The sequence below is a fragment of the Neolamprologus brichardi genome, chromosome 15 (assembly GCF_056152115.1).
Source record: "Neolamprologus brichardi isolate AB-2024 chromosome 15, ASM5615211v1, whole genome shotgun sequence".
Lineage (NCBI taxonomy): Eukaryota > Metazoa > Chordata > Actinopteri > Cichliformes > Cichlidae > Neolamprologus > Neolamprologus brichardi.
Genome location: NC_142118.1, coordinates 18,695,384 through 18,708,445, shown reverse-complemented (window position 1 = coordinate 18,708,445; position 13,062 = coordinate 18,695,384). Strand labels below are relative to the sequence as shown.

At 39.0% G+C, this 13,062-nt stretch overlaps 1 protein-coding gene across 2 annotated transcripts; it reads left to right on the top strand.

Annotated features, from left to right (window-relative positions):
• Positions 1-34: 34 nt before the first annotated feature.
• On the top strand, positions 35-12,735 carry gnpat (glyceronephosphate O-acyltransferase). 2 transcript variants are annotated; one of them, XM_087852173.1, is made up of 17 exons: positions 35-217; positions 1,976-2,167; positions 2,954-3,130; positions 3,208-3,337; positions 3,520-3,647; positions 3,751-3,826; positions 4,016-4,167; positions 4,570-4,700; positions 5,148-5,386; positions 5,876-5,974; positions 6,370-6,543; positions 7,365-7,444; positions 7,547-7,687; positions 8,129-8,222; positions 8,336-8,429; positions 9,868-9,932; positions 10,024-12,735. In XM_087852173.1, exons 1-17 carry the CDS (start codon positions 194-196, stop codon positions 10,065-10,067), a joined length of 2,040 nt encoding a protein of 679 aa, XP_087708299.1. In that variant the 5' UTR covers positions 35-193; the 3' UTR covers positions 10,068-12,735. The 2 variants fall into 2 exon arrangements, with proteins under 2 accessions (XP_087708299.1, XP_087708298.1); XM_087852172.1 differs by having other exon boundaries at positions 6,367-6,543.
• The last annotated feature ends 327 nt before the right edge of the window (positions 12,736-13,062 follow it).

Genomic DNA, 13,062 nt, shown 5'->3' with positions numbered 1-13,062 from the left:
CCGGCCACCGTAGGTAAAAGAGGGAAGGGCAAAAATGCTGCCACGGAAATGCCACTTGTTAAATACGCCCATGTGAAGTTTTCAGGTGTTGTTACCAGCTAACAGTGTGATAAGAAGAGACAGGACCGTGCAAAATAAACGTGCACGTATTAAGTTCGCTGGATGTATCGCTCGTGTGTTTGTAAAGTGTGACATGGCCTCCGAAGCTGTTTATTCGGTAGGTATGCAGGTCTCAGCCAGCGGGCTAAGCTAGCTCAGCTCTCCGCCCTCGCTCGGTGACTACTATTTGACATTTGACATTTCATTCAAACTGTTTCGTGCTGAATTGTGCACGTCTGCAGCGACGCAGGCTTTAAACATGCGCTAATTTTGTGGTTAACGTGGGAAAATACATTTAACTACAAGAATGCGTGGCGTGATTTCTTAGCGGAAGCTGGTGATTTAATTTAACGTTGCTGTGTTGTGTTTGGATGTAGTTGGTTATGTTGTTGGGAAAGTGTGTGTGTGTGTGTGTGTGTGTGTGTGTGTGTGTGTGTGTGTGTAGATCGGATCACTTTAATTTAGGTAACGAACTGATTTCCTACATCGTGCCAGTTTCTTTGCTCATATCCCTGAAGTTTCAGCCTTCAAGCTTTCAGACAGGAGACAAAATGTATGACCTTATGTTTTGTTCCCGAGGAGATTTAAGCGAAAACTACTTAACTTTGGAGTTGCACTAACCCTGTCAAAAGGGTTAGTGCAAGCCCAATGTCAAACTTCTATGAGGCAACAGTTGCGACAGTATTTCCTAATCCTGCTCCTCATGGTACCAGTATCTGCTGGTTTCCTATTCAGTTTCACTGTGGTGGTGGTGGGGAGGAATAATAAGCTACTCTCTCGTGATTTGTGTGTATTGCCCCTTTAATCACAAGTGAACTTAATGCGTTGGTTTAACATAAAAAAACGTTAAAGTGCTCTAATAAAGCTTACTGTATTCGAGCACTTTTTTAAATAGCAGATATTACCTTATGCACGTTGTTACTTTCAACCATTGGCTGCTTTCAACATACTGAACCGGATGTGAGCGTTAATGAAGCGTGTGGTGCTCTTAGTAAAGCTCTTTAGTAAAAAAAGATTTTTAATGCCATATTTTTTGCATATTCAAAAATCATAGAACTAAAATAACTGTGACATGTGTTTGTTCAAGCTTTAAGTCTGTGCCAGTAACTTAGAGCCCTGATGTGTTCATGCACATCAAAGTAAAATTGGCCTATTTTGAGAATGAAAATTACAATTCCAGAAATCACTACACACACACACACACACACACACACACACACACACACACACACACACACAATACTGGTAAGCGAGCAGCGTTGACGCTATAAGTATATACATATTTCTGTGTGCTGAGGTTCTGCGTTTTTGTCGGTGACTTCGGCTACTTTGGAGGGCCATGTCTGACACGCTGTCATAGTTGTCATAACCAAAAAAGTGCAGGTTTGTGTGATCATTTTGAATTTTGGCGTCCATTTCAGCTTCACCCCTAGAGAGCAGTATTGCACTTTTTATTTCACAGTAGATATTTCTAAGTGCTGTTCATTGATTACTTACAGAGAACATGGATATGAAATTAGATGTGAGGTATTGTTTGAGCTTAAACTTTAAAACAAGATTTCCAGCAGCAAAATTGACACTCCTTCAGTGGTCTCAAGAAATCTTTTGTGCTTAACAAAAATTTTGAATGTGGGCTTATGTGAATGTCACTTGTTTGTGTCAAAAATGCTGCAGCACAGGACAACAATTTTTACAATAAATGCTGATGTCGTGCATTGCATGCCACATCTGTTTGTACATTGCAAACATATCAACTGTCAATTTTTCACCTCTATAGGATTTTTCTGTGGTTGTCTTCACTGTCACTCAAGTTATACAAGGGAGAACTGTGAGTAAAGCATGTTTCTAATAGTGCGCTTTGTCCCTTTCTTAATAGCATAGAGATCCTATGCTAAAGAAGAGAGATGACTTTGAGGATATTCTGGAGGAGAGGAGGAACTCCAGTGACTTACGATACGCTCTCAAATGTTACACTCCTGTTCTTTACAAAGGATTGACTCCATGCAAAGTCAGTGAGCTGAAGCAAATGGTGCTGCAGTCTGATCAGCTGGGTTATGTCATCACTCAGGTAAATTGGCTTTCTGGTTATACCTGGTGGATGTATTTTTCTCTTCAGTTCAGAAAATTACATTTCACAGTGAAAAATGTCTCCTGCACTTTCCATTCTTTAACACATTTATTTCAAGGGTTTCTGCAACAAGAAAATGCGTGCAAGCGAGCTAAAGTAACAAGTTTTACACAGCGTTAGAGTTGAGCACAGACAGGTATGAAGGTCAGCACAGTTAACCACATAATAAAAGTGCTTCAGGAGACACCGACACCACAAATGCAGCTAAGAGGCCCAGTTTAGTAACTCAAATGACCTTAGGTTAAGTGCAGAAAACACATTTAGCCTAATTGCAACTACAGCCACCTGTGTCTGCAGCATTCTTTTAATCAAGGCAACCCTGACTTTAACTTTAAGCTTAAATCATGAAGATTGATCTGCTTTTTGAGCCAATCTCCAGTGGCTATCAGAGGAAATGCAGTTTGTGCCATGCACTTTTTAAAATTAACACCATTACTAGCATTCAAGGACAGCGTGGTGTTTTATGACACAGTAACAGGAAATGGTTTCTAATTTATTTTGAAATATTACCTTATTTCATACAGTGAAAACTTCAAAGTCTGGAGCTACTACAAATAAACAAAGTCCAAAGTTTTCTCTCGAGTTTATAGACGAAGAAAATTGACAGAGGGGGACAAAAATCATCCTGCATTCTTATTGTCAGAAATGAATCACATTTACATTTTTTTAAAAGCATAATTTGTTTTAACATGTCTTTGTTTGTAATTGATTTATTTTGAATTTGAGGTTTCTAAAGAGAAGGGCATGACCACAGATGAAGTCACTGGGGAGGCGGCAGCCATCTTGGAGGAGATGGCTCAACGCTTGCAGCTCAGTACGGTTCGCTTCTTCGCCTTCACTCTCTCCAAAGTCTTTAAAACCTTGTTCAGGAGCATCTGTGTCAACGAAGAGGGCCTCCAGAGAGTGAGTGCAGGATGATAGCTCAGACAGTTACTCAAACTCTCACAGATGCACTTAACTTGTGCTTTCATTGTCGTTAGCTCCAGCAGGCCATTCATAACCACCCAGTAGTACTCCTGCCCAGTCACCGCAGCTACATGGACTTCTTGTTGATGTCGTACATCCTGTACACCTACGACCTGGCTCTACCTGTTATTGCTGCTGGCATGGGTAAGCAAAGGAATGAACAAGTGTGTGTATATGATGGGCTAGCAAATTATCAACTACACGTGTATCAGCTCGTCAGAGCTTGCTGTGTCACAGAGGTCTTAATTCTGCTTGACCGTATGTTTTAAAGATGGGTTTATAATACACCACCAGTATTTGCACATGAACTTTGCATTTCTCTGCAGACTTCATGGGGATGAAGGTCGTTGGGGAGATGCTGCGGATGTCTGGAGCTTTCTTTATTCGGAGGTCTTTTGGTGGAGATAAGTTGTACTGGGCTGTCTTCTCTGAGTATGTCAAGATTATGCTTAAGGTGAGGAGGCGGCTTCATTAGGGTTTGTGATTTGGATTGAGTCACATTTTTTTGTTTCTGTATTTCTATACCATTTATGTTCCTCTTTATCTCCTAACCTTAGAACGGATATGCACCAGTCGAATTTTTCCTAGAGGGCACCAGAAGCCGAACGGCCAAGTCTTTGACTCCAAAGTTGGGTAAGGCTCAGGTTTGAGCACAGATGATCTCTCCCAGGTTATTAGTGAAAAATGTAGATCTGAAGCTGTTTCTTTAAACATGTAAAAGTTATATGGTTGCAGATGATTTTCTAGGCGTGTGTCACCAGAACTTTATTCAGCAGTAAATGTACTTTTAGCACTTATCCTTGTCTGTGTGTCCTCCTCCAGGTCTGTTAAATATAGTGATGGACCCATTTTTTAAAGGAGAAGTGTTTGACATTAGCTTGGTCCCCGTGAGCATCAGCTATGAGAGGACTCTGGAGGAGGCGCTTTATGCCAGGGAGCTGCTGGGTGTGCCAAAACCCAAGGAGTCCACTTCAGTGAGTAACATGAGACCTGTTTACTGTGAACATAATATCGTTAATTCATAATCATAGCAAAGCTGTTGAAATCAAAAGCTGTAGTTGGCAGTCTCGAGTACAGAAAGTTATTTATTCTGGTATTTTGGAAGTGTAAAGCAGCTAGTCTGATTACTTGAGATCAAAGACATCTTTTTTTTTTTTTTGTTTTTGACTGACTTGTATTTCAAAGAACAGTCTGAATGCATATTTCACTTGCAGACTTGCCAACACATACTGTATGATAATAAAACGCAGAGCTGGTATCGGAAAATGGGTCACGGAGACTTGAGCGTGTTGAGTAAGTGTAAGTGGGTCTTTCTTTGTCTTTAAAGACTTATTGTAAATCACTCGGTGCTCTTCTTCTTCTCGTCTCCTTGGTAGGGCCTGTTTAAAGCTAGAAAGATCCTCAGTGAAGACTACGGCAGTATCCACGTATACTTTGGCCAACCTGTGTCTGTAAGAAGTTTAGCTGAAAGCAGAGTTAACCGCAGCCAGTTCAACCTGATACCAAGGTACTGTTTTAATTTAAATTCCATTTGTAATCTGAAATAGCTCAAATAGCTCTATTTTCCACTGATTTTAACTTTTAGTATTTTGTGAAAATGGCTCAAATCCAAGCCATAACTTGGCCTTGTGTCATTTGCTTGTCTTTTTCCTTATACTTTAAATTTTTTTTTAAAATATTTTGGACATTTTATTATCTTCTGTACTTGAATAGTTATAAAAACAGTATTTCTATCCATCAATATCCATGCTAGAGGTTTATAATGTTTAGAATTTGGCCTCTTTCTTCTCACTTTAATGAGTGTCCTGTGGACAGTGCTCACATTTTCAAACCATCTCTCTCTTAGTTAGCTGTACACATTTTGTATTTATTTAACTAAAGAAGTAGTTTTATGTTTAGGCTCGTTACAGATGCAAAATATAGTACTGACTAACTTTGAGCTTTTTGATTCCAGACATATCCCCACGAGACCCAGTGAGGAAATCCTCAGCTTTGTGAATGACTCCGCCTACAGGCTGGTGCGAGCCCAGGAGGAGAACATGGTCCTGAAGCCTTGGGTCCTTCTGGCCTTCGTCCTGCTGCAGAAACAGGCGACAGAGGATAAGCCAGGGACAGCACTCGATGAGCTCACTGAACAAGCAGTGTGGCTCAGGGACCTCTCTCGGCACTACGGAGCCTTCCTCCACTGGCCGGGTACCGTACGAGCCCAGTTATCTGTTTTAGCAATAATGAAAACTCTATGTACTAAAGTGAGAGGACTAACGAGAGGCCAAATCGAACAATCTTGATATAAAGTTCATACAATCTTTTCATGGCTGTGTGCACATTGACACATATACATGCAGTCCTCAGGCTGATGTTGGTAAGATAAGTAAAAGTTAAACATGGATAAACGCAGATTAAGAACAGATTAACATTAAGAAATGCTGGAAAATGATGTGAAAACATTTGTACTAGTTTTATTTCCTTTTAGGTGAAGTGCAGTCAAGAGACTTGCACTAATTCAGACAGTTTTTAGGAACCTTGTAAAAACAAAACAAGATGGAGAGATGCAACCTTAAACATAAACCGACAGGGGTAGAGCAATGCATAGGGATGATGTGATATTGATATGCAGCTCAACAACGTGGGATTTCCATCCCATCTTTTTTCCCCTCATCTATGATTCTCTCGTTTTTTCAGACCACATACCTCCCTCAGAGGTTGTTTCCTCCAGTCTTTCCCTTCATCGAGGTCTGGTGAGGATCTCTGAGGGAAGAGTCCAGCTAGCATTAGAACAAGGTTTGTTTTATCCCGGGTGTTTTTATTTCTCAATGTCAATTGTTTGTTTTTTTTTGTTTGTTTGTTTTTAATCGTCCTAATATTAGCCCAGTCATAAAAACATGAGCTAAAGACTACATTTAAATAATCCAGCTGTTACTCAGAGTCCAGTACAAATAATCTGCAAATGCAAACAAAACAGACTGCCTCTGTCTGGCTGTGGAAAATAGATTAACTCTGTTTAGAAAGTATTTTAGACAGAGGTGAGAAAGACAGAGGCCAGTCAACCACAGGAAAGGACAGCTAGATTTTTTTTTTTCTTTCTAATCTGACTCCACTTAAAACACAGACAATTAACAACTGTTTACAAAAAAGGAAAACATAAGTAAATGAATGTTAAATATCTCTTGAAGTAGGAGGTCAACAGGTGCCCGGAGAGACTCGCAGTGCCATTACTCCAGAAGAGGAGCTCCTAAACCAGGCAGTCGTCATACTCTCCTGCGTCTCCTACAGGAATCAGGCACTAAACGTCTTCATCCGACCGGCCCTGCTGGCCTCAGCCATCCACACTGCTGCCTCCAACCGGAAACGTAAGACTGCTACCACTGTGCTGCTCTCAGCCTGCTCAGTCATTATGAGTGCAGGTAGAAATACAGGAAAGACAAGTAGTACTACTGTTAGTTAGGACACCACAGATTAAATCTACTTTGTGTAACAGGAAATGGGAGCTAACTGATCACTGGTTTATCTCCAGAAAATTCCTTTTCTGTTTTTCCAAGTAAGTTTGTGCCAACTGAGCACAAGGTAAAAAAAAAACAAAACAAACTTATCTGATGTGAAGTCTACATTAGATTCTGTGGAAGTTCTTAATCTGTCAAAAGTTTTTATATGGTATGATAATTTAATCTTTTTTTAATTGTGAATCCATATTGCAAATTCAAACTAACAATGAAAAAATAATAATATAAACTCAGCTGGCAGCTAAGTGTCTTTAAAAAGTCACTTAAACTCAGCCTGTTTATGCTGGCACATTTGCAATGATGGAGATGTAACGGTGAAGCTGGACAAGTTCAAATACTGGGGTCAAAAGCAGTGGATGGTGCAGAAGAGACTACAGACAGGGAGGAGTGGGTTGAGATGACTGTCAGGTGTGATTTGTGATGGGAGGATAGCAACAAGAGTGAAATATTAGTGAGACCTACTATGATGAAACAAAGAGACAGGAGCCCAAGTTGAAGGTGGCAGGGGTAAAGATGTTGATGTTTTCACTGGGAGTGACCAGAATGGACAGGATTAGGGAGGAGTGCGTCAGAGAGACAGTTCAGGTTGAGCTGTTTGGACACAAAGGCTGAGATGGGGGAGGGAAGTACATGATATGCTGTGGTGACCTCTTTATGTGTCTGTTTTCCAGAGGAGATCTACAACGGCTTCAGCTTCCTGAGAAACATGTTTTCTAATGAGTTCATTCTCTGTCCTGGAGCTACTGTACAGGTGAGACACATCTTCTCTGTGCTGGTGTACGCCAGATTAATTATGAATAAATTATTGTATGGTCATTGTGACATATTTCTCTCACCTCCTGTTGTCTGGCAGGACTTTGAGGAGGCCTGTTACCTGCTGGTGAAGACCGGAGCTCTGCAAATAAACCAGCAGGAGGTTCTGATCACCGAGAGAGGGCACAGGACTTTGGCCTTCCTCACCAGTGTTCTCGATCCATTCTTACAAGGATACCAGGTGAGGGAGATGCACACACAGTGACACAATGTAGTTTTGAACACGAGTTGGCTGGATTGTCTTTTGCATGTAACAGGTTGGAAGAGTCAGTCCTGTATTATGATGTCAAGTGCATGAAAATAGATCAAAGAAAAGCAGTTTGGTTCAAATGATTAAAAAACATGAATTATCCCATTTGAAAGGAGAGATTTTTTTTTTTTTTTTTTAATTTAGAATTTTCTCGTATATAAATAACAACGTACGGTATGATAAGAGGGACACCTCAATCTCAACCATATAAATTTAAATTGTGTAATACACTGGGATATTTATAATTAGATCTGTTTGTATCTTAGAGCTATTTTGTTATATTTTGAAACTTTAGATTTGTGCAGATGTCCTCTAGAGGGTGCTGTTGGCTCATCAGTCCTAAGAGTTCCTTGTTTGCCTTTGTGGTGGCAGGTGGTGTGTCGGTTCCTGTGTGAAGAAGGCGATCTGACAGAAAAACAGTTTATTCCTGCTGTCCGGAAGTTCATCATCAAACATCTTCTCACAGGTTCTCTCCCAAAATGTTTCTTATTTCTACTTGTGATTTTGTTTTTGTTTTTTTCCAAACATTCAGTACTCTATGCCAATGATTACATGTTAAGTTCTCATGTGTATTTCCAGGTAGATTAAGGTATATTGAAGTGTTGTCATCGGACCTCCAGAAGAATGCTCTGGCAGCTTTGATAAGACTTGGAGCTGTGCAGAAAATCAAAGGGTATGTTGGTTTTACTCACCTGCGTGTCCCATGTCGGTTTGATCGGCTGTCTGGCTCTCCCACCCTTACACCTATGCTATTTTTTTGTGGGAAATATTGAGCTCATTTGTATAATGTGATCAAAAGTCAATTAAAACACAGCAAGAAAACAAAAACCTTTATGGTCAGAATAAAGTGGAAACCACAAAGCTTTTTATTTATTTATTTATCTAATTTTTTTTCCTTTTTTTTTTTTTTTTTTTTAATTCAAATCAGGCAACAAAGTATGTATCTCATTTACAGTGACATAGACATTTTTCCCTTTTTTCCCCTTCCCTTCCTTCCTCTCCCCCTCCTTTTTACATAAAATATAATTGCCATTATATAAACAATCATATATCTATGTCTATACATACACATTTATATACCTAGATAAGTATATACAAAGGAGGGGGAGAGGGGGAAAAAAAAAACCCCAAAACACCCCCCCCCCCCCCCAAAAAAAAAAAAAAAAAAGAAAAAGAAAAAAAGCAATACACCTGCCCAGACCAATGTGTATAATCTTGGAGCAGATATGGGAGGAGGCCATCCATCCCAGTTTTACTTATTAAAGTAATCTATAAAGGGTTGCCAAATTAGGTAAAACTGTTTAACATTATCTCTCAATGAAAATTTAATTTTCTCCAACTGTAAATGATACATTGTGTCTCTTAACAAAGCAGAATGAGTTGGGGGGGCTTTATTTTTCCAATTTAGAAGTATAAGGCGTCTTGCAAGCAATGTTATAAAACTCAGAGCACGAATTTGTTTATTATTTAAGTGTTTAACTGTAGCCATTACCGGGTCTGGGGGGAGCTGTTTTTTTTTTTTTAAAAAAAATATCAGACAAAGTTTTAAATATTTTAGACCAGTAAGTAGCGATATTAGGACATGTCCAAAACATATGTGACAATGAGGCAGAATTCTGGCCAAATCGATCACATCTTTAGGATGAGCACTTTACCCAAATTTTTATTTTTGTTTCAATGTATCCCAATATTGATCACAAAAACTTTTAAGAAAATAGACCAGTTAATTTCACAGTTTATCTGAAACAAGAAGACACCCAGAATAAAAAAGGATGGATGGATGGATGGATGGATGGATGGACCTGCAGTGTGAACGTAGCCTTAATTTCATCCAAAAATATATTACCTCTCTTATCTCTGTTATCTAGTCTGGCAGATGGTTTGGATTTTATTTGCTTTAGTGTTGATATCATTCCTATAATTTCTACTTCCAGCTCACAATGCCTCTGCAACACTGATTTTTAAGAAATGTGGGAGGCATCCCTTTAATATTGGACTATCCAGTGAACGCTATAAAGTGCCACTAGAACTACATTTTGATTAAGTCTTTTTTTTTTTTCTTTTTTTTTGTCTTGAAAGTAACAACTATTGCTTCAATGTTTTTCCTTCAGAGGTGAGGAACAGGGGACTTTAAAACTCAACAAGGTGATGTTAAACTCCTTGGAAGACACTCTTGGTAAGAAATAAGCTGTCAGTTTGTGTCTAAATAACCAGACTGCATATTTGTTGGGTTTGCTTTAAAATGCACATATTTTCTGTCCCTACAGGAGGAAAACTCCCCACTCAGAAATCTGTTGTAGCTCACCTCTAATTCAGCGACCCCTATTAGCCGAAGGGCACTGCGGACGGTCAGGGCAATGCGCCGATGTCGCTCTGCTCCACATGGTTTGTTACGAGTCGTCCTGGCCTACTTACTGCGTTCTGTGAGAGATGGAACATAAGAGTTGCCATCTGGAGACAGCTCAACCCTGCGTTTAGAGTTTTTCTTTAATTTCTTCTCTCCTTGCCTTTTTTCCAAAATGCTTCTTTTCCTTCTCAGATTCTCCTTTTAAAACCTTTTTTATGAATCTACATAAAACCACATGATGAGTGAAGCCTTTGAAGGTTCACTGCTGAGCTTCTTTGGCTCATTCTGAATAACGGATCTTTTGCTTATGAGCGGCCTTGTGAAAGCTTCTGAATGTGCCATCTTCACTCAGCGTAGAGGCCATTCTCTGTTAATGCATTTGAAATGTGTTTCTAACTCTGAATGTGGGTTTTGTTTTCCTCACTTTGCTTTTTCATTCAAGCTTTGTTTGTTAGCTGTTAGTCACTCTTATCCTTTTGAGCACTTTAACTAATGTATTCATGCGGTGTGGTGTGGGCCTCTATCCCAGTTATATGTTGTGGTGCTGGTTTCTTTGTTTTCTTGAATTTGGTGATTATGTATTTGAACTTTGGGTAAATATTTTAGTACCACATACTACCCGTCTACCCACCTGTCCTCAGGCCTTTTTGCCAACTCTCCAAACTACTTGGACAAGAAGTACATATGTCTTTGTTTACACAGTGGAGACACTGCTACAAGTCCAATGCCAGGGTCATCAAGTTGCCAAACTCCATATACAATTGAAGTTATACTCGAGTACTACCAGCTGTACCAAAGCCACAGGTTTGTGGGAAATAAATTCTTGAGTCTCGACTAGTTACTGAAGTTGCATCATAGTATCATTGAGTTTTAGTTATAGTATCTAAAAGGAGAATAATGTTCAGCCTTTATTTATATTTAAAGAAGTGATACACACGGGGTTTGTTCCTTACAAGGGAAGTTAGAAAATTCATAGAAGGAATTTTCAGAATATTTTCAGTGGTTTATTCAGGACTCAGGATTACACACAATTAGCATGGTAACATTTTTCAGTGAGTGTTTTTTATTTTGTTTTTGTAATTCAAGTTTTCGAGGTAAAACTAGATCATTTATTTTGTTGACTTCTATCTGTGCACTCCTGTTACCTTAGAAATCCCATCAATTCAACAGCAGCAGATTTGAGTTCTTGCTGGAAAATGCGTTGGAGGCAAAGAAAAACGGTACAGATTGAGTTAAACTAAGAGCAAAGCCAAACCAAATTTTATGGAAATTGCCATCTGTGTTACATTTGAGCTGCAATTTAACAAATGAAGCACAGCTTTCAGTGATCCTGTTTGTGTGCCTAATGTCAAAGATTCCTGCAAAATTTAATGGAAAACAAAAAGTAGTACCCTATTTAGGTTTGAGTACAAGTAATGTGCAAAAAAGGCAGTAAAGAACTTGACGAATGTCAAAAAATATAGATTGGTGCTGTAGTAGAATAACTGTGGGCCTAAAAGTAAATGTGGGGGTGGGATTGTGTAACATTGACAGCCAAAGTAACAAAACTTTGATATGCAAACGGCTTTCTATGATGCATAGAAAAGTTGTACGTAAAGGAAGACTTAAATGAGGACTCTCAAAAATGCACTGTAATAGCAGAAGTAGTGGGCTACTTACACATTACACCTACCTATACCAAAAAGCTCCTGGTGCACATGATTGTGCTGCTGTTAATGCCAGAGGAGGTTTGGATCTCAGTCAGCAGAGTGATGGTGACTATTACTGTGCCTCAGCATTTGGAGAACCCACATTGCTGTATTAGGGTATGTGGTCTGACATAAAACCACTTACAGCTGATTGTGGAATATGTAGGAGGAAAGAAATTTCACAAACAGACTTGTTATATCTGTGGCATCCCATTAAAGTACCACACTCATTATTTTTCAAATGCTTGTATGGGCAGACTGAATAACTGGATGGTTGATTTTAAATACCTGTGGCAAAACGCCTTACTTCAAAGATTAAGACGTGTGGCCCAATACTTTTGTCCATATAGTGTCTGTCAGATTTCTGTGGTTTGGCAAAAAAGAAAAATCGCAACATCTTCAAACTTTTCTGCACTAAAGTGTTTATTCAGCTTTATTTGTTTATCCGTTGGTCAGATGTTGAGCTTGTAAAACTTAAAGTGAACTTCAACCTAAAGAGAAGTTTTATTTCATTACGCCGACAAAAGTTCAAGTTTATGTGTTCTGTGTTTGAATTGTTTTACTTTCTCACCTCAATAACAGCTGTCACATAATGTCTAAAGATCAGATTTCTTTCTGTGCATTTACATTTTATAGCCACATTATTAGATACATTTATGAGATCCAATTCATTTGAATCTATCAGCTTTATGAAAGCTATGGTCCTTTTTTAAAAACATTTTTAAGCTTTTCTTAATGTTTCTTAATGTTTGTGTTGTATAGTTGTTTGCTGGGCTGCATTACTTTTTGGTATTCCTAAAAATTTAGACCATAACATTCACTTAAACAGTATTGGATTCCATTAGACTGTACCTAATAATGTGGTAGGTCAGTGTACAAGGGCCTTTTAGTACTAAATGTACAGGCTGGTTAAATGGAAAAAGTATGTTAATAAAACCTTTTGAAATACAGTTCTCTTCTCTGAATTTGTCTCTTCTGTCGATAAACTGGGTTGCGGGATGAAGAATATCCAATTGATTAACATTCACTCCGTCATCATCCTCCAACATCCAGTGTTTGGTGTGATAGTCGGCTCTCTTGTGGCTCAGATATTGAGAGAAACTCTTTGATCATACCTGATTAAAAGATCAAGTGAGCATATGTTATCATTGCTGATGTACTTCCATAAACTTTAATCTCAAAATGTTCGGCTTCTTTCTTTCGGTCTACAACTATCCCTGTGCAAATCTCAGGATGCATGACTTTGGCTAACAGTTCACATCGCTCTCATT